At 39.8% G+C, this 22,271-nt stretch overlaps 1 protein-coding gene across 2 annotated transcripts; it reads right to left on the bottom strand.

The window, feature by feature from the left end:
- Positions 1-3,407: 3,407 nt before the first annotated feature.
- LOC133135662 (endothelin-1 receptor-like) lies at positions 3,408-18,590 on the bottom strand. 2 transcript variants are annotated; one of them, XM_061252843.1, is made up of 8 exons: positions 18,335-18,590; positions 16,419-16,928; positions 12,929-13,056; positions 9,441-9,639; positions 7,810-7,962; positions 6,961-7,094; positions 6,505-6,613; positions 3,408-5,600 (listed from the first exon to the last, which is right to left on the bottom strand). In XM_061252843.1, the coding sequence occupies exons 2-8, from the start codon at positions 16,875-16,877 to the stop codon at positions 5,460-5,462; spliced, it is 1,323 nt and encodes a 440-aa protein (XP_061108827.1). In that variant the 5' UTR covers positions 16,878-16,928; positions 18,335-18,590; the 3' UTR covers positions 3,408-5,459. The 2 variants fall into 2 exon arrangements, with proteins under 2 accessions (XP_061108827.1, XP_061108828.1); XM_061252844.1 differs by having other exon boundaries at positions 16,419-16,924.
- Positions 18,591-22,271: the final 3,681 nt, after the last annotated feature.

Raw genomic sequence — 22,271 nt, 5'->3', positions numbered from 1 at the left:
TAACATTTTATAATAGCATTCCTTATTTTGGCTGGTCTGAAATACCCATACAGACTGTGTGCTATGCTGAATCTCCCTGTTGTTTAGAACCCATGCATTATTTCAGGCATCATGTAGACAAACTACACTGATGTTGTACTGCTTTGCTTTATTATGTATTTCAGTTGTTCACTGTGTGTAGCACCATACAGATTGTCCATGAATATTAGATGGGACCGCAAGGCTTTTATAAATTAGACATGGATAGGCCACCGCCATGTTTGTGCCATGACTGTTTGCTTTAAGGGGTTATGATGTAAAATGGCAGGAGAAGTGAAGTCATAAAGGGTCCATAAAAAGAAAAGTTGACAATTTCTGAACTATTAGCTCTGTATTGGCTCTTAGAATATGGTTCTTTCTTCTGAATGTGGTCAAGTAAACTCAGTCAACATAAATCTATAAGTGAAAATTCTTTGCAGTATATTTTGATATAGGACTTGTCCACAATCTTATGGACTAATGCTGAAGAATCTGGCTGAGCGATATTGTTTTGTCTGTCTATTGTAGCTTTGCACTAATATTCTACATTAGCAGTCAGATTCTAGGCATGATTACCCTATTTGTTTCCCAAATAAAGCTTCAGGTTATCAAGTTTCATTGACAAATGGATCTCTGCGAGATTAATCGTACTGCAAAAAACCTCAGAACAGCATATAATATTCAGATAATACTCATTTGCTCTTGTGTGTGCCTTCATGCATTCAGAATGAAACTAAATAAAATAATCTTGGCTCAGAGATCAGGTCTAAATTTAATGTAAGTATTTGTTTCCCATTTCTCTGTTTGCCTGGGAGATTCCCTTGTCTCAGTATTGGCAAGAAATAATTTTCCCACAAATTCCTCAAACCTAAAACTACACTCTGTCCCTACAGGCACTGGTATGCCCTTTGAACTCTGACCCCACCGCTTTGTTTTCTCTTTAATAAAACATAGACATACTTTCCCTCCACCTCCTTGACTGCAAAATCAATGTAAGAAATTAGTTGCGCACGACCTAGAAAGCAAGAAAAATCCTTTAATATGAAAAACTACACAACCAATTAAATAACTTAGGCTAAGCCATAACAGACATGGCCCAGACATGAATCACAAATTTGCACTCAGAAGTAAAATAATTAGTAGGATATGATGTTGTTGTTTCTGCCATTGGTTGGTTGGTCTAAACATTTCATGAAACCTGTTCCATTTGACATTAAAGCTGATGCCAAAATCCACTGCTACACAACAGACTCCATTCATTTGACATTTCACAATGCTCACAGTCAGGCATACGCGCAATTATCCTTGAAGCAATTTAGTCTTACGAAGAGCATATGCGATTTTATTGGTGCCCCAAGTGGTACACATTTGATCTTGTGTAGTGCTCTTGACACAAAGAGAAACGTTGAGTTTTTACTCCAGCAGTGGTGTACGTGCTTTTATAAGCCTGAGTGATAATTTAAAGCTTAATTCACTTTAAGTTGCAAACACTTGAAAGAATGCTTTTATTGTATGCTGTAGGATTAAATGTGATAATTTTAATTTATTAATTTCTTTATTAACTTTCCTTTTCTGCCATAACAAGGTTGAGCAGTGGATAAAAAACCCTTTAGTTTATAAAGATAGGTAGATAGATCGTTACATTTATATAGCGCTTTTCTAGAGACTAAAAACGCTTACTGTGATGAGGGGGAAACTTGCCTCAATCACCACTAATGTGTAGCACCCACCTGGGAGATGTTTTGGTGTACCTCAGCTGCCTTTGATAAAATTAACTGCCTTAAAATAGTCTTTTATATAACTATAACGAGTAATTAGAAATCCAGACCATAATGTTTTAGTGAATGATTGTTATTTACACAATAAGTATTTCCTTTGGCTAGGTACCAGTTTCTGGAGTGTTCTGGAGTTTTTATTATTATTATTATTATTTGCTTTAGGGTATGATTTTTATTTGGTCAGGGAGGTTTTGTGTGTAATGAAGGATACATAAATACTTACAGAAATGTATCATGGCTTTCTCGCCTGCCTTACAATGGCTTATATAGGGGCAACAGAGTGTTAATGTTCAGAAAAACAAACAAACAAATAAATAAATAAATAAATTACACTTCGAGGACCTCCAAAGCAGCTTCACAATAGCTGGTATTGGGACACCAACAAGTGTACCTTTCTTTGTGAACAAAAATTGGGCTAGCTGGGTAAATTTAAAAATCCAATACAAATCCAGAAAGTCAAGTGTCAATCAAAATAGTAGCACAAAAAATATATATTTCTGATCTCCATATGAAATGTATGCAAATATATTTTGCAATCCAATTAAGACATGTGTCTGCAATAATACAAATAATAAGTCTCTATAAACATTGGTTATATGAACAATGAAAGAAGCTATGAAGCTTTCCATTTTGCTATGGTAAATGATGAAATAATTAAAAGAAATAATAAAAAAAGCCACTGTTGGCCACATTAAAACACTACTGGAACATGTCTCTCTCTCTTTCTCTTTCTCTCTCTCTCTCTCTCTCTCTCTCTCTCTCTCAAATACACATGGACACATGCACAGACACACACACAGTTAAAGAATGGAGTTTGCAGTGCTCTCAGCAGTACAATATAACAAGGATGGTGCAGATGACCAGCTTTACTGAAGGATATGATAGCAAGAAGATGTATGAGCAAAAATCTGCGTGGGACAGAAAATCAATGCTCTACCACAGGGCTACTCAACCCTGACCCCTGAGCACTAGACTGTCTGCAGGATTTTCTCCTGATGAATGAAAGTCCAAAGAAAGCAAATGATTTTGGATACAAAGAGAACTTTACTGTGCCAATTGTATCAGATCAAGACGGTTCACAGCTGCCATTGTACAACTGAACACTGCTTTCTCGTTTCAGAGTACACAGTGAATCACTAATGTGAGTACTGAGAAGAGCTGAACGCTAACATCAGGGTCTCTTCCTGTGCTGTCTGAGCTGCTATCAACTGTAGTATGGGGCCCTTCTGCTGTGACTATTATTTTCTCAACATCACAGAAGAAAACATACAAATGCTTATGTTGATTGCAATAATTAATATTATGAGGTCTGTCATATCTAAATAGGTGCATATTCATAGAATTGTGTTTGGAAAATGTTTGTTATGTTTGTTATTATGTGTTAACAAGGTATTGATTGATTTGCGGTAGTCATTGGGATTAAGCAACAGGAAATACAACATCCATGTGCTGCTATTGTCACATGACCCATCAAAATATGTATACAGTTTAAAGTACGATAGCTATTGTATTTTCATTGTGTATGCAGATTTCAGAAAACAACAGCATGATAAAAAGTTAATTCTTGAATATCTGGCTACTATTTAACAATGACAAAATAATGAACACAAATTGATTGAAGTTTGTTTATTTTATCATTCTTTCATTTTCACACAAATACACACACACACACACACACACACACATACACACACAAGCACACTCATACACACATACAGTACATACATACACGCAGGTTAACAGAAATTATAACAAATACATAGTCAAGTGCACAGTATTACATGAACAGAAACACACATAATCAGTTCTATTCCCTTTCATGCACTAAGTATAGCACATAATTAATCATCATAAATCAATACATAATCAGTCCTACTTTAGGCACTGAATGAAGGCCAACAACGTTTCTTAGTAATATACTACAAAATGTAAGAAAAAACTTAAAGACTGTCTGTCAGAATCACCAAATAATTAGATTTTATGCTGATGTTGTTTTCAACTTTTTTATATGGAGTAAACATACAAGTAGTTTTGACATTTGCATCAAAAAAAGTCCCCTATTTTTGCGGAAGAAATGTAAATACCCAATTGTATACATCTGTCATTGTTCCTGGAGAGCTCAGACACTGTGTCCTCCTTACGCAAGCAATGCTAGCTGCTCCCTTGTATCACATATCGACAGTTTACAGGTCAGGATCACACAGACTTGATGGAGGACGAGATCTCATGTGCAGCTTAACCAGGGGGTCCCCACTGAAATCCACCCTTCCCCAGGTGAGTCCTGAGACAGTCCACTGTGATGTTGGCATTTATATATTCTTGCCTTCTGAATTTGAATCTAAATTTTGAATATTAAAACAAAATCTGTTTTTTCATGAACATATTCTCATGGGCTTCTACTCCTGTCATGCATAGTTTCATGAGGTGGTTAGAAGTCGAGTCAAGCACAGACAGACCTGGTTGGAAACTTCACAAATAAATTCCTGACACGGTGACCTTCTGCTTTCATGTGAATCCAGAATCCACAAACAGGAAGTTCAAACATGTAGCATCATTGCGGCACCCACGAGAACACTACCTGACAGTAATACCTTGTACTTTGACACTTGTTCGTGTCCACATTTGACCTCTGAGTTCTGAGGCCAGTGATTCTGGATTCATGTGTTGTCACTGATAATTTAACATCAATATTTCTGTGAAACATAAATATTAACATTCTCAAGGACAATCAAGGTGAAACACCTTTTCGTTTCAGTTTCAATCGAGTCTTTTCCATTTGTTTCCTTCCATAAGTAACACCATTTATATAACATATATTTGGATAAACAAATGATCTATATTTCATAGAAGTGGAAGAGCAATGCATCTTACACCTGAAATAAACATCTCATAAATACTGCATGTAATACTTTAATATTAAATCACTAATAGGCTAATGTGGTTAATGTGCCTGCTTGCTCACCTGATCCTCCAGTTCTACCTGGACAGGTGGGTTGCCTTAGAGCCTAGTCGCAGAGAGTCCCGGTAAGTAGGTTACATATGAATGTGCGTAATCCGCACTTCTAAAAAAACTGTGTGGGAACATCTTCTGTGCTTTCCTGGAAATATAAAAAGGCTCTTGGCTGAACCCCGTGCAGACCGCCAAAACCAAGCGCCGTGTGAATCAGCGAGCGAACACCGCGGTGGGCCAGAAGTGACCTCTGCACTGGAATTCCTTCCTGCGGCCGCCAGTGGTGTTGCTGACATCAGCCCACTTAATGTGAAATTTTAAAAGAGACTACTGCTACTGAGCCGAGCTGTTTATAGCCGCGACTCCCTTTCAGCCTCGACTTGTTCACGCGTCCTTCCATTTTGTCCACCCGTTTTTGGCCATTCCCTCAGGGAACTATGAAACATGGTTAAGCACATCTTGGTTTCGTACGGGCTTGCCGTCGTGTTCTTTTCAGAAAAATAAAACAGATTTCTTGCTGCCTCACGCTCAGCAGCACTTCGGTCCTCTGCAAAAGTGAAGGCTGATTTTGAAACCTGAGATTGTAGTGTTTGGTATGTCGCCGTATCTCTGTTGTTGAGGGTATAGACGGTCCTGTGCGCACTTCGTGGGCACTGCTTGGAGGGGTTGAGGGGAGCGGGCAGTGGTGGCGTGGTCGGTCACGGGCGAGGGCCTCAGTTGTCGCTGTATTTCCGTAGACTGCGGTCGTGGTTGTGGTTGTTGGCCTCCTGCGTTTTGTACTGCGCACTCGTCCCGTTCAGTGGCACCATGCTGTTTATCAACGTCCCTGAGTGACACCAGCAGCACAGACAGGACTGATGGAGAGACAGAGAGAGAGAGAGAGAGAGAGAGAGAGAGAGAGAGAGAGCGTAAGGTTCATGAGATGTACGCTCATCCACACTGAACTGTTTCTGTTTCCGTTGCTACAGCACAAGAACCAAGATCCATAGATCATACTACGTCATATTACTCTCGGAGAAGGAAATACTACGTCATATTTATAGTATAGTATTCCGCTGCACAATGTTCCACTGGTGACATAATGTGCCATTTTTGATAAACAAAACCAGTACAGACAAAATGGTACGTACAGAGGAAATACAAAGTCTTGCCTAAATTTGGCAATCCGCAATCTACATTCTTGGGGTATGCATGGCTCTGACATGACTCTTATTAGGATAAACAGATGTAGAATACATGAACACATGTAACTTTCTTTATAACATACACATTCCAGTCTGCTGTTGTGGTCCCCAATATGTTTCCTAACATCATGTCAGGGCAATAATCTCTCGTTTAATGTTCGAGGGCAAAGTTTTTTTAACGATGCAATTAGAGGTTTCTTTGCGTGCCTAATTTTTTCAATAGAGGCCCCCTCGGTCTCTATGACACGCAGTGATGTTTTAGGTTAGTTAATCTAATAGGTGCTGTGAGGGTTGGGGAGCTGTTATCTCTCTGGAGAGCTTCTGAGAGGATGCCTGGCTTGTCTCACACTAATGGAATGTGCAGCATGGATTCACCCTGGTAAATGACTTCATAAATCATTCAGCTCTTTTTACATTTTCCCAGAAAAAAAAGTGAGTGAAGAAACCATCCTTATCGTTACACTTTCTTTAAAAAAAAACTGTCTTTGAAGAGAGACCAGCTAAATGTTTGTCTCTCTTCCAACAAGCAGTGGGTAAAACCAACATGCACAGCGATAAAAAGCAGGAGGCCTACCTTGAAACAGTTTTTAAATTTCTTGCTGACGAAATAGAGGATGATGGGGTTTATGCAGGAGTTGACAGTGGCCAGATTTATGCCTAGGAAGTCAAGCACCAACAAGAAGCTAGAAAGAAGAGGAAAATCAGTTTAATTAGGTTTAAATCCTTCCACAGGATCTCATTCCATTGAGGTAGACAGTTCTGAAATGTAAACCCGATCATTCCTCTTTTAAAAAAAAGCCGACATGTTTTCTAACAATTAATGTTGCTACAATTTAGCATAATAGTCAATGACTTCTCATTAAACCGTTATTATCATGCAAGTCTGTTCTTTATAACTAATACTGTATCTATTGCGGTAACTGTCTACCTCTAGTCTATACACATATGGAACACACTAGAGGGAATTAAAAATTGAATCAATGCACATTTTATTCAATTTCATTAAGAAACAAAATGTGGCTGTACGTACCTGAGAAGGTCACAACGCTCACTGTCACCCGGAACATACAATAATTTCTTTAATATCCGACTGAGATGCAGAGGGAACCAGCAGAGTGCAAATATCAGCACTAAGCAGAAAACTGCTTTTGCCACCTCTCGCCTCTGAAACGGAAAAGGCAAGGCCGAGCGTTATAACCACAATCTTTCAACATCACAAATTTAATTGTCTAAATGTTTTTAAAAGTGCTAATAGCTTCTGAAATCTTAAATATTTCATAATGGGACCTCTGAGGAGTCTGGTAAAATGACTGGAATAAGTGATAGCAACTAATAAAGTCAAATAAAGTGTGTTCCTGTGCAATTAGCTGAGGCGCCTCACCGTAATATTTCCTTGAATCTTGATTAATGTATTTCACCACTATTAACATGTAATGTGTGTGTTACTAATATGCAGTTACACATTATTCATATTATTAAATATGATTTGTGGTTTCCAATATTAGGGTTGCTGTAAATTTAGGTTTTGGGTAAGAGTAAGGGTTTGACCAATGGATACGGTTCAATTTGGAGGTTTAGGAGCAGTATGGAGAGTTAATATGAAACATTTTGCTATTCATCACTGTGATGGTGATATGTCACCAAAAACTATTGGTTTTCTACCCTCCCTTTACCTGGTAGTCAGGTGTGAGGAATGTCTGTCCGATCAGTAACACTAATAGTTCAGTTAATTACCTGGCAGGAAAGAAAACCATGGCTGGATTGGGATTCAAGAGACAGATTTCAGTATCTGTGCATTGTGGAACCGTGTTGGGGTGTAGTGTAGGGTGGTGTGGTAGTGTGCTAAGTGAAGCTCCACAGTGTGTTCAGTGTCCCTCACCTGCTTGAGATGTTCGCTCAGAGCTATCCTCAGACTTCCGTTCCTTCTGTGGAGCATCTCAGTGGTCATGAGGGCATAGAAGATGGCTGTGCAGGCCAGAGGAACACAGAAGTAGAAGCCAAAAAGCCACCAGTCTTTGGCGTTCGTATAGAACTGGAGAGAATAGCAGGGGTTTAGAACTGGGGGGCGGGGGGGACTAGACAGAGCTCTCTGCACTGACACATAAACGGGGGAACTCTGTGGACTTTTAAAGCAAACATCTCTACCATGATTCATGGAGTTGCTAAATCCATTGAGCTGGTTTATGAGCCCATATTTCCCACATTATGTTCTGAAAACAAACAATCACAGCCGGTTGGTTTGTGTGAAAAGTTCCTGGGGAAATAATTGATATTTTGAGAAGCCTAATCGCAGTCAGATGATTAGGTACTTGAGCGTATAAACATTAAAGTCATTAAAGCTCTTCATATACTGTAAGGAAAGCAATCTAGGTCAGGCTCTTAGCAGTGCCTGTAGTTTTCCAGCATAATAGATTTACATCAGCCTCCCTCAGATGCTACATGTTTAGCCATAATACCCTTGTAGACTTCCACTGCCTGCAGCCCTAAAGATTAGGAATTGTGTGTTACATTGTAGACACATGGGTCAGTTGGGAATATACATGCACTGGTCTGCTATATATGTACATTCCCATCATGCAATCAATCATTCCATGTTCCCTAGTGCAAACAATGGCTTGGCGAAAGGTCAAAGTCTTTAATAGTACAGCCTACTTGTTATTTTCTAGTAAAATAACCAGCCAGTAATTTGAAAAGTAAAAGGATACAGTTCAGAGTAAATAATGGCTAACAATGTGCCACTTGCCTTTAAAAATTAAAATTCTTGAGCCCCCAAGTGACTCATTCAATACATTTGCTCATTATGAGTCTTGTAGCCAGACACTGCCGGGTTGAGCCTGGGCTGTGTCATCACCCACAATTGGCCTGGACTGTGTCATCACCCAACTTCCCAACATTAGCTGGGAGTCTGCAGCCAAGAGTCTACCTTAAACCGAGTCCTGCACAAACACATCCTAGCAACTCACCAGGTGCTCATAAGTTACCAGAAGCCAGCGTAAACATATGCACCCATCCTCTAACCAGTGCTAGCTCTCCAGTAGTCCACTCTATGGCTCGCTTAAGATGTCACTTGTTCCCTGGGAGCGTATTAAAACGGTTGCAGCATGTCCTGCATTGGTGTAGGCGGTAGAGCAGTGGTATACAGTAAGAGTGCATTGCACTCGAGGGGGAATTCATTACATCCAGCTTTCATGGTTGTTCTTCAGTTCATGATGTCCTTGAATAACAAACATACTGACTGATGTCTGTTTTATATGAGCAGTCAAATAATTACCCTATGCAACAAGCTCTATGAAACTGAAGGGCATTTTACATAAGTGTGCCTCTCTGCAGACCCCTGAAAGGAAACAGACTGTGTTGACCATGTTGACACAGGGTCAGCAAGGTTTCAAGAAAAGACAGTGCTCGTCAATACAGGACTATTGCTCCCATCATTGTGCTGCCTCTGCGCAATTCTGCCACCTCAGTGGAATGCTCCCAGAACTAAAAATGAATAGATGAAAAGTACTGTACCAGCATGAATGGGGTCTTGGGTTCGAGCATGCAGGTTTTCAATGTGACGTTTCTGTAATCGAAGGTGATTATGTTGAACCCGATGGCTTCAGGCACGGCCAGGATGATGGACAAGACCCAGATGGTGACAATCTCAACAGCTGTGAGCAGCGGAATACCCACTCCTTGCACCCGGCTCCAGGATGCGACCGCTCTGTACCTGTGAAACAGCACACAACACACAACACACTGCCATCAGACCCACTCTGTACCTGTGAAACAGCACACAACACACAACACACTGCCATCAGACCCACTCTGTACCTGTGAAACAGCACACAACACACAACACACTGCCATCAGACCCACTCTGTACCTGTGAAACAGCACACAACACACAACACACTGCCATCAGACCCACTCTGTACCTGTGAAACAGCACACAACACACAACATACTGCCATCAGACCCACTCTGTACCTGTGAAACAGCACACAACACACAACACACTGCCATCAGACCCACTCTGTACCTGTGAAACAGCACACAACACACAACACACAGTACACAACAGACTCTTTACCAGGGCCCTGAGTGCTGCTAAATCAGTGAACCATGTTCCTGGAGATCTACTGATCTGTAGGCTTTCATACCTCATTCAACAGCCAGTGATCTTTTTGAGCTGCTAATTAGTAGAACCAGGTTTGCCAAATTAGTGTTGAAATGAAAACCTACAGAATGATAGAACAGGGTTGGGAAACTCAAATGTTATTTATTCAACCACCTAAAGAACTGAATCCAGATAGAATTGAAGTCTTTATTTTTCAGGTCTGAGTTATTATGCAATGTCAATGAATTTCATGTCAAAATTATTTTGTCCGATTGATATGTTTATTAATATTGGACTCGGTTCCTATGTGAATTCTCTGGCTTCAAAGTAAATGTCGACCAAGGCTCTGTTCTTGGGCCCATGCTTAGGAATATGCTTTTCTGCATTACACATCCCTACGGTCAGCCAAGGTAGCCAAAAGACATTTACTTGCCAAGTTAAGTGTACCCAAGGGACAAAATACCTAGAAGGTTCTGAACTTACAGTAGCTGCACTAATGTAGGAGCATGGGCCAATTGCTGACAATGATCTTCTGTTACAATCGCATCATAAAGTCACCAGAGAAAAGAGGCCAGACAGACACTTCCTGTTGTTGCAGGATGGAGAAAAAAATGTATTCCCTTTCTGATTTCGCAGCAAGAATTCTGTACTGTCAGGTTTCCTAAGCCACCCTTCACCGAGCATGTAAAACTGTCGCGAGATTTCCTCACCAAAGCCAAAACATTTCCCCACATTAAAATATTTCTAGACTTGGTTGTAACATACTGATTTCAAAGTATTGCCCAACTGAAAACGGTATGCTTTTCTCAGCTTACCTGAAAGCTCCTCTAATCCCCTATTTCAGACGACGTCTGTATTTTGTGCTTTGAAAAATGATCTGAGTAAATACTAATGTCCAGGGTTCTACGTTTCATTTCAAAGTTTTGAAAAGTGCAGTTCAATCTGAAGACTTCAAAAAAGAAGAATATTTTGTTGAATGACAACATGTATAACTATTCCCAGTAATGTCCTGTTGGCAAGCTCTTTTGACATATCTTCCTCATCAAAACACTTTTTGGGGCATGCAGCATGAATAATTACCAAGAACTACCAGTATTTTTTTCCCTTTCAATAGCTTCAAGATGGCTATCCTGTGATTATTATGCACGAGTAGAGTTTATAATCCTTCTCACGATTCCTCAGAGCAACTGTTTGAAAACAAAATGGTCTGCTGACTGCAAACATTATATGCAGTATGATTTTTTTTTTTTGAATGTCTGTCTTTCTGTTTCTCTTTGCTAGCCCGTTTGTTTTACTGGCTTTCAAAGATACATTTTCAAGTAAAGTTATATGCACATCTAAATATTTACATTGAATCATGATGGGATGGAAAATAGAAAAAAAGGGACTAAAGCTGATATTTGTGCCCCTTTTTCGGGTTTGTGGCACATAAGGTTTACAAGACATAGAGGTTATTTCTGGAAAGCAATCCATTGCTATTAGTCAGTATCCTGCATGTGGATCTTTGTTTGTTTGTCTGGCATGCAACTTTATTTTGGGAATCTTGGTTTGAAATGCAGCAAAAAGATCAGGCATATATGAAACGAAGGTAAGCAGAGAATACATAAAACAATTCCACAGATATGAAAGCAACATACATTCCGCTACATTGGGAAAAAAAAACAAGATGTAAAAGCTGCGTCATATTGCCTCTGGCAAAAGATTTATACAAGAGGGCACTGATGTGTAAAAATGCCAGCGTAATAGGATACTTTAGAGTCCTCTCAGAAAGCTTTTGAGCTGCACACTAAGCCTGCAATGGCAGCATAAATATAATAGTAAGTGCTTACATCCTTTTTGTGTCTTCCATTTCTGAAGGGCATAAGTAATTATCTGTAGGGAAAAGAGAGCTTACTGTACAATGTATTACAAATGGGAGAAACTCTTATTTTAGTTTTACTATATCATACTATACTATCCTCTATGCTTTCTCGTATGGCAAGGAGACCATTCCAAATGACCTCATAAACTTCCGCAACTGCTTACCTCAAACAAGATATTAACTAGCTCGCACCCTCTGTTTCCTCTTAAGCGAAATGAGGGAACTAATTAATCTTTCCTGGGCCATTTGTCTACTGCCCTCAAAGGGGCATTACCGAGACAAAGTGTTGTTTTGAGAAAAACCACGGCCCGTAGAACCTCACCGGCCATGCTGTTCCCTCCTGTGCTTCTCACACAGGTGACACTCGGGTCAAAGGTCAAATCTGGTTTTAACTAAGAGCTTTTCTCGCCCGGACGAGCGCAGCGTTCCTGTGTGCACGGCGTGTCTGATGCAGCTTTCTAGGTGGCTACTTTCTGGGCCCGCGGGGCGACTCTGTTCAGGGTCAGAGGAAGAGGGCTGGGCGTGTCCTGTGGTTTGTGATGGACACCACATTTCCTGAGCCGAGCTGAAAGGTTCTTTTGTGCCCGGTAATATCCTGGAGGCACATATACATTTAGCGAATAACCTCGACTGATGGAGGAGATTATCTTTTGCAGATGTTGGCATTGGCAAACATTCACAAACATTAAAGGCTAGGATTAGAAGTACATGCATAATATATCTACAGCTCGTTATAGTATGTATCCCATAGCCTGGTGCACATAAATATTACCTTTGAAATTGTTCCATTAGATAAATCTAATGCATGGTTATACATGTATGCTAAGTAGTTTAGCTCACCATAAGAATGAATAACAAAGTATTTAAGTATTAAAGTGATCACAGATTTTTCCATGCAATCAACAAGAATTACAAAAGTGACTGCATATTTTATGCCAAAGGCCTTTAAAATAGTGTATTTTCGATGATTGCCCTTATTCATTAACAGCTTATGGCTAATCCTTGCTGGCCTTTGTCTGCCAAGAGTAAGTACCGTACCTATCCACGCTGAGTGCACACAGGTTGAGGACTGTGATGCCCGCAGAGGCCTTCTGGAGGAAGGGGACCAGCTTACACAGGAAGTGTCCAAAAGGATGGTCTTCTAAGATCCACTTCCCAGCAAGCAACTGTACAGGGGGAAAAAAAGTAAGCATAGCATCAATGTCCATGGCTGAGAGGGACAGAGACACAAGTAGAGCCTATTCTTCTTCTGATTCTTTACTGTGTCAAAATATAATTAGTCATGAATCATAAATAATCACCCCTCGACCTTACCACCCCTCAACATACATTGTATATTATGCATTGTTAGTGTGTTTTTACCCCATGAGCTAATACCCAGCGACCGCAGCGATACAAATGTGTCCTTTGGGGATTGAATTGAATATTATTTTCCACCATGCTCTGTTCTATGAACTGTCACTTAACAGCTTAAAAGAACAGAGGGACACCCGGTTCAGTTCCACTGCATCCTTAGGGCTGTGTCTCTTTGACAAACGTACGCTGCTGTTTCTCAACAAAGGGGCTTGTGACTGCGTGCGAAAAAGGAGAAGTTTACACTGCAGAGTGTACGCACAGAGCTGGCCGTGTGAGGGCTGACATGTCTGAGGGCTTGTTTCTAAGGGGCTGCCCTTGACTTAATGGGGCTGATACTTAGACCACAACTCTTGTATCACCCTTGAGGGAGCAACAGGTTCTCTTTGACTAACTCTGTCTTATTGCGGTGGTTTTTACTGTGCAGAAATAAGCTCTTGGGAGCCACAAAGTGGGATTATCCAAAAGCCTCTTGACAGACTCGATAATTGAAACAAAAGACGGACATTTATGGAGCAGGGTTGGCTTTGGTCCTGTCACCAGTCTCACAAGTAAGATACTTTGGATGAGATTCAATTATCATGCCATAGCCAGTTTTCGTTACACACAGATTTGATTCTGTCAAAGTGATTAAATTGATTAATTTAAACTCCAAGATTGGCTTTCCATCGTATAAGAGATAAATCAATGCATTAGCGTTGTCACCTAATGACAAGTGGGTTTTAAACTTTGAACACTGGATAAATGGAAATGCTCAAAAAAGGTTTTTTTCTTTTTTACAATAACAATGGCCAACATTGTGTTGGAATAACTGAATGAATTTGGAGAGGTATTACTAAGTTCAGTTGAAATTCTAGTCAGAAGAGTTTAGTTTGATGCTTGGTTTCCTGCCCATTTCAAGTCTTTTACTTTGGGAACCACTCCACTTTGACCAGCTATGGATATGTTATGTCTGAAAACTGCAATGACCTGCAGAAGTCATGATGTCTGTCTGGAAATATATTCATGATCTTTTCCCATGATATGGATATCACTATCTACCAGCTCTACTGGAGAACACTAGACAACATGGTAACTGCCAAAGTTACCCTAGCTACAGTATCACTGATTGGTGTGCTTTGGGACTGTGGTGTTATTGACAAAACAGTGACATTTAGAATGACAGGGTGTCTTAGCCAATGATATTGATTAGATATACAACCCCTTAAGAGATGGATTAATGATGCACCTATCTGAAATGGAAGAAGCACATTCTTTTTACCTGGGATCACCCATTTTGAACGAGATCATCCATTATTGTATGCAAAACATGCAATACAGATCACTCTTAAGGAATAACCACTTGTTCCTAACTAAAAGTCAGTAAATTTATGTTGTTCTGCAACTCCAGACAAATTTAAATTTATTGGGCTTAGGTGCAGACAGAAAAACAAATAAATACACAGGCGTGATCAAAGAACCTCCACTCCACTAGGGGGCAACCTGTGCCCCGGCAGAGTCACACCTGCTATTAGAAAACCCCTTTCAGTCAGAATCCAGAGTTTTGCGGTTTTTTTAATGTGAGGGCAAGAATGGAATATCTGTCAATGCCAAATTAAAACAAGAAGATTGAGTTTACTTCAAAAGCTTAATTCGTACATGTTGTATCCCCCATGTTCAGACATCACAGCGGTGAATTAATCTCTAGGATGGGGGAACAGTTAAAATTTTCTATTGCCTTACACTGGAATTATTAAACAAATGATAATTCCAGGACAAACAAACTATTCATTAGTATGATTACTTTCAAGATATGCACTGATTATCTTTCATTTACTTTCTGTAAAACTTAATTTATTAAAGCCATAAACGTGTTTGCTTCGTCGTTTTGGAAATGCGCTGGTAATTTCCAGGCATTGGGTTGTCTGGTAACGTGAATTCAAAGATAGGATGGCGTAAGCCATGTTGCGGTTAGCTGATGGGATGGGAGAGGGGCGGGTTCCTTGACCTCCCTGTGTCTCGCATGTTTATTTTAGAAGGCCCTGTCTCTGCCGCACTCATCGCTTGGCACTGGAGATTACAGTAAAGTGCTTCGGGAGATAAGCTCTGGGCGCCCGACTGATTGCAGGGTCCCGGACGAGGGACCGGCTTATTCTGGAAGGAAGTGTCACATGCCCCTTTGATCACATGGGCACATGCCAGTTAAGTCAAAATAAAATGACCAACCGTCATAAATGAAAAGGTGAATTTTGTGCTACAATTTAAAGCCGTGCCTCTGCACGGTATGAGTCAGTTTAAATACAGTACGTATTGCCACCACCACCTTGTATAGCTTGTAACTACGATGTACATTTTAGCTATTTGCTGCACACTTTTAGCCAAAGTGACTTACAAAGTACATTTCATAAGGTACGAAAATGCGATCATAATGAGTTGCGTTAACTGATCAAATCTCAAAACTGATTGCGAAATTAGGTGTCCAGAATAACACTCAACTTAAATGAGTCAGTATTTCAGAACTTTAACACAATATGTTACAGGACACTGCCACAAAAGGATCACAGTGTACATGCCAATCAAAGGTACTCTATTTTCCTTGTAAGAGACACTCCTCGCCAGCAAGTATTTACTGGTACTATGACTGTGGATGGACTCCATTATATACAGTCACCTGTCCCCATGGGAACATACCAGGCCAAGAGTCTTAGTCATTGTAGTTGTCACAGTTGGCTAGTGTCCATGTTTTAAAGGCTTTTAGCTCACATTGAATATGAACCACAAACCGGAATAATTTATCTGAAGATACGACTATCTTATTTTTGTGCAATTCAGGTCTTTCTGTAGGAAGTGTACCTAGTCGTTATGTTAAACCTCTTCTTATGTTAATCATAGCAGCCTTAAACAGTCAGGTTTTAGCATAGGTTTATCTGTAATTTCCAAGAACAAACACACTTACACTAGTAGTCCATTATAAGATGAGTAAGACTAAAAACATTTATTCAAGTTTGTCTCATTTCATGTTTATAACTAATGCTATTTTCTCCTGCCTGAATTTGAATATATACATTTTTTAATAATCAGTCACAATAATTACAGTAAGCATGTCATCTGAATGGACCAACATCAAGAACCACACATCACCGAGATCATAAACAATGCCCACCAAACAGCAGTATCCAACGACAACCCTTCCTACCTTGTACGTGTTGATGGGGATGTCAACGGTGATGTAGATCAGGTCCCCAAGGGCCAGGCTGGCGATCAGGGCGTTGGGGCCATTCCGCATGCACTTGTTCTGGTAGATAATCCTCAGCAGGGTGGCATTACCCACCATGCCCACCAGGAAAATGACGCAAGCGATCGCGGTGTTGATGTACTTGAAAGCCCACCTCATGGACGTGGCCTGGGTGCAACCCGGAGGCACGAAAACCCTGACAGTGACGTTGGAGCCCTCGGGGCCCAGGGAGAGGTCGGCGGCCGGGGCCCGGGTAGAGAAGGGCTCGAGGGTCGTAATTAAGTGGGCCTGCTGGATGGAGAAAGGAAGGTCCACAGCCAGGTCACTGCCGGTGCTGTTTATCTGACACTCTCCACTGCCGGCCATGTAGAACAGTGCCAGGAACACGGGCAGGGTCGTGGGGCCCATTCCGGCACACATTCCACACTGTGATTAAAAGATACGGAGATAAGGGTCCACTGGACGGCCTTTCTGGGAAAGGAAAAGATAATAGACGTTTTACATGCGTACGCCAAGTGCAGGCATGGCAAGACTCAAAACTCTGACATTCTTACTTCCCAACCGAGGTTGTTCTTGGAACACGTTTTCTAAGGTTTGCCTTTAGCTCTGAATTACGGCTCAAATTTATTGCACAGTTGTAATGAAGGGTCAATACATATTTAATAATGAAACTCAGAAGTGTTAATTGATTTAGAAGTATATTACAATACGACTCGATCGCTCAGGGCTGACAGAAAAAAGTTAGAAAATTGTGTTTACTTCCCCAGCATTCATTTTCAATAATAATCCCATGGTGCACTGCATCTTAAACCTAAACAAGGCCCTTTCTACAAAATCCTAAGTTTTGACAAACAAATACAAGTGCATCAAAAAATAGAAATGCACTTAACTGAATTTTAATTAAGTAAGACATTGCATACAGTTCAAAATATGACTAGGTATCTGCGCAATAATGACAAAAGTTCAGGAAGAGGTCAGTAGCGATGCTACTTTAGGAGATATAATTCCTCATGATGAACTTTAAACAACCAAAGCTCAAGGGGCATCTATGGGACAAGCCTGACTAGCCCGAGTTAAAACAATGACGTCTTGTCTCTGGTTATTCCTGGAAGCTGTTAATGACGTTGCATTGTGCATGCTGCATAAAAATATAACTAATAATATTTGTATTTCTGTAATTTGGTTTTATTTCGTAAACAACCCAAGCATTGTTTTATCGCAACAAAATGCTTCTTAAAAAATTTTCCCAATTTATTTATATATTTGTTTCTGTATTTATTTATTTTGCTCCTGTTTATTTAGCATTTTATTGGAACTGTTTACATATTTTATTGATGCAAATGGAAATTTTAAAAACCTGACAGTATATCAAACATCACCAAAACTGCTCAAAACGGTCATTAACCATGCGTAGATCAGTACATAGATGAATTAATAAATAGATTCAGAAATAAATAATACTTATACAGTATATAAACATATATTTAACTTTAAGACAGGTTACAACAAGTCACAAACTGAAGAAAGGTCTTGCCATAGACTTGAACCTAGACCTTCCCTGTTTATTGTGTTATTGCCAAAAATACAAACTGTTCTTTCTTGTCCCATAAGACTACTTTATTAATGAAAAATAGAGGGCAAACCATCTGAGCCAAACCTGGTATGTCAACAGTGCAAAGCTCCTCTTATTTTAATCATTGCTCTTGGAGAGTTTCCTGTACAAACTCCCAACTGCCACTGAGTACACAAAGAACTATTTAGCAGACAGCCCTTCATGTACCATCACTGTTTAGGATCAGCCCCAGCAGTCCTGGAATTTGCGGCAGAGCTTATACCGGTAGATTTATGAATAATAAACGGCTCCGTTTTTCACCTACCGTTCCTAAAGTGTTTGTCTCCCTCGGAGTTGTCTGACGAACTTTCGGTTGAGACCCCCCAGACATCTGCCGCGCATCACATGTGTAATTAACGCAGTATCAAAGTAACGCTGTATCTCATTAGGTTCTGAGCGTCTGCTCTGAGGTGCTGCGCGCTGCGTCGCTGGGTTTTCCTGTCCTGTGGAGGTTCTCTGTCTGTCTCTCTACCTCTCTCTCTCTCTATCTGTCTCTCTACCTCTTTCTCAGTCTCTCTCCGTCTTTCTCCCTCTCTCGCTCGCTGGGTGGGTTCGTAAGCCTCCTCCTTCACTCTCGGTCCCCGAGGACCCGCCCTCTACACTGCTGCAGCACTGCTGACAGACAGCTTTGTTGCAGCAGAGGCATCATGGGAAAACATAGCTCCTAATGTGCTCCCCTCTCAGACTGTCCCACTCCTGTGAAACAATTCCCTAAAAAAAGACCCCCCCCCCCCACACTGCAGATAGAAACCGGGGCAAAATGAAAGTTGATATGAAGCCGCAAACTGCTTCTTCCTTTCCTTTTCCACATGCACTGCACTCTAACTGGGCTGTGTGGCAGGGCTCTCCGTGCAATGCAAGGCTCTTGCAAAAGAGATGTGGTCAGCGCTCCATTGAATTCCAATGCAGGATTCAACACCTAAGTGGTTGCAATAATTTTGAAAAGCAATGAAACATTTTCCTGTTGCAATCATTGCACACATTGTATTAAGCTGCTGAACATCATGACGGTGCATAACCAGGAAGGCATAGTCCTTCATTTAGTCTTAGACATTAGCAAGCCTATGAATGAATTATGAATAGTATATGAAGTTATAAACTTAATAGTCTCCTTATGCCCTTGAAGTGCTTGTATGGACACTGAATGGTAAGCAGGATCCATATTTAGTCTGCTTGTGTGGAACACTAACAAGATTTTAAAGGCATAGTACATGGCATTGCACTTATAAATGCTTATAACAAATGCACTTATAAATGCTTTATACTGTAAATAGAAAAATCTATTTTTATCAATAAATGTTGAACATATGAGGTGAATCTTGCCCAGCTCCAAAATTATACCTACAGTTACTACTTCATTCCCTCAAAATGTTTCAACAGGTGACAAAAGAAACATATGAAATGTGGATCTGGTAAGAACTTTCATGATGAAATACTGACAACACACTGCTTATATAATATACTATTTGTGGGAATGTAAATAAAATGGGAGGACAAAGAATTGTGCCTCTATAAAGTGAAACTGGCAGTGCTTAAAGCTCAAAGACTTTTTGAATTACTTTGTGGTACATGTTCTGTTTGAATCAGTATTACTGGATTTTATGAGTGGTTTGGTAACTCAATATGAAATGTTTCCACTGGTTTTAAGTGGGATACATAAACTTGTTAACCAGTGGCACATTGTAAATAACCAGATGCATTTATGCACCTAAAAGAACAATTACCCTTTATACTGTTTGGTGGAAAATTCACAAATGCTTCTTAAAAGCATCCAAGAGCCTGAGCTTATTATCCATTTTGTAGGAGTAGTATTCATATTTCTTGCTGTTCAAAGAGTCTACATTTGTCAAATTTAGCATATGAATACATGTCCCAGACAGGTGTATATATATATGTATATGACTTGAACATACTTAAACGCAAACTAGCCACTTGATGCTTTCTAGCATACAGTACATGAAGAGAATGATAGTGTATCTCCACACTGTGAGTGTGCATTGCTGAATAAAATTAATACATTTGAAAATATCCTTCCATTATCCATGGGAATCAGATCGGCTGCATGACCAATGACCTAAAGAACGTACGTGGGCAGAGTCAAGGTCCTGTAATTTATTTGTACTTTATTGCAAAATCCCCAGAGGGTCAACTTGTGTCCCTCCCCTCCTGATTGACCTCATTTCCCATAATTCTCCAGTGTTTCCCTCTATTCCAGTCCCTGTTGGTTGATTTCAGTCATACCCCTGAGGGTAAACCTTCCGAGAAGAGACTGAAGTTAAAATATTCTCTTTGAATGTAATTGCAAGAGAAAAAAAACAAAACAATAGACCATAAACATTTTATTTATTTGTGCTTAAGGTATATTTATGTAGTGCAGTCAAGAAAGCAGTGGAATGACACAGGATCTGAAAGAGGAAAACTTTGAGCTAAACTGTTTTGTAATATTTATGCTTTTAAAAATTAAAATTAATTTGACAACATTTATACTAAAAAGTGATTTGTTACAACAGTAGTTTATTTAGTTAAGGACACAGTTCGCCCTGTTTTAAAGAAGGGTTTCATTTTTATGGCTAATATTTACCATCATTTGAATTTTAAACGATAATGCTTTTCCTTGAGAGGATGCATTGAAATATGATATCATTAGAAATTGTCTCACTCTTTAGAGGTTTATATTTAATTTATCACAATGTGACATGCAGACAGAATCTGTTTTCAGATCTCCGGGGGCCTTTAGTCTATCATTGTCACTTGTGAGGGGTAGTTAAGCTTTGTTAATAAATTAATATAAAAACGATGAAACCTTTACCTGGCCCCCCCTGTTCTGACTTTCATGTTGTTGTTGTTGTTGTTCTGTTGTTTTGGTCTTAATAACGTATTAATGCCATTCTGTCTGAACTGAAAGATGGCAGACTGCCTGGTAATTCATATGTTTGTTCTCTGATGACATCTGTCGAAATGTGCTCCTCGTGTATTGGTACATGCCCTGTGGGAAATTTAAAGTCTGAGCGGGTGTAAGTGATTTCTTAACTGGGGCATTCGGATTGAGTAGCACTGAAGAACTCAGAGGCCACTTTCAATTTCATTACGGCTGATACAATGACTCCTCGCACGGAGAAGTGAAGCTGAGAGGTAAAGGAGGAACTTGTGGAAGGTGTGCAAAGAAATTCTGTTTGAGAAGGCCTGGCTGGGAGCGGTGCTGAGGATTTCTATAGAAAAGTCTAATAATGAACTATTATGTTCTCTTGTATGTGAAAACAAATCTCCTTTAGCTATATAATGAGCTCCGAGCCACTCTGAATTGTATCGTTACTAAACAGTTAATATCAAGCTCTGACGTGGGACAGTTGTTGGAGACACAGGCTGGGCCCTATTAAGTAGTGACATGGTTGAGCACTAGCCTATGCTACAACCTGGCTTTGACTGGAAGATCACATAGTAAGGGCAGATAGGTAGGCTGGGCCTTTTACGTTTGGCTGGGTCCCTCAGATTACCCCAACAAAGAATACCCTATAATAATATAAGAATGCATCTCCACTTCCTGGTACATAGTCATATGTCAAATAATGGGCATATAATATCAGATTCAACATCACATTCATACTCTTTCCTTTCTGGATAGCCTTTTGGTATTTAATCCGATAAGCTTGCAGTAAGCACACAAGGTTGCCACTTTGTTAGTGTACACTCAGGAAGTATATACATGAAAAAATTTAAATATTTATGTTGAAACATTTCAATGTCCAAGACAGCTAAATATGAACATATCTCATTAGAAATGGGTTAGAAAACCAGATTTGACAATTTAAAAAGAAAGTTTTTTCAATACATCATTCATTGCTGGTGTGCTAATTATTCCTTCACAAATTACTTTTTAGAAAAAGATAACTGTGAAGTAATAATGTGTCTGTTAATGATTTTCTGAAGTCCTTGTAATGGTGTTTTCTGTGTAAAATGTTAGTCTCCTCCAGTCAGAGAGACTGAGGTAATGAATCAGTAAAATGTCTGAATTTTACTGTTGATGTCAAATTTTATGTCTCTTGCACATCTCCTTTTATGTACTGTTTTGGAAACCATACATTGATTTAGGCCATGGACGGCAGCCAAATGAAAATCCTTTTTGTCGGGAATGCACATGAGTTGTTTTATTGTCTGTGGCTCGGTTCAATAGTTGGTTCTTTTAAATAAAATATGTGTTGCAA

The sequence above is a fragment of the Conger conger genome, chromosome 8 (genome assembly GCF_963514075.1).
Source record: "Conger conger chromosome 8, fConCon1.1, whole genome shotgun sequence".
NCBI classification, from domain to species: domain Eukaryota; kingdom Metazoa; phylum Chordata; class Actinopteri; order Anguilliformes; family Congridae; genus Conger; species Conger conger.
Note: the sequence above shows the minus strand (reverse complement) of the source record. Positions and strands in the feature narration are given on the sequence as shown.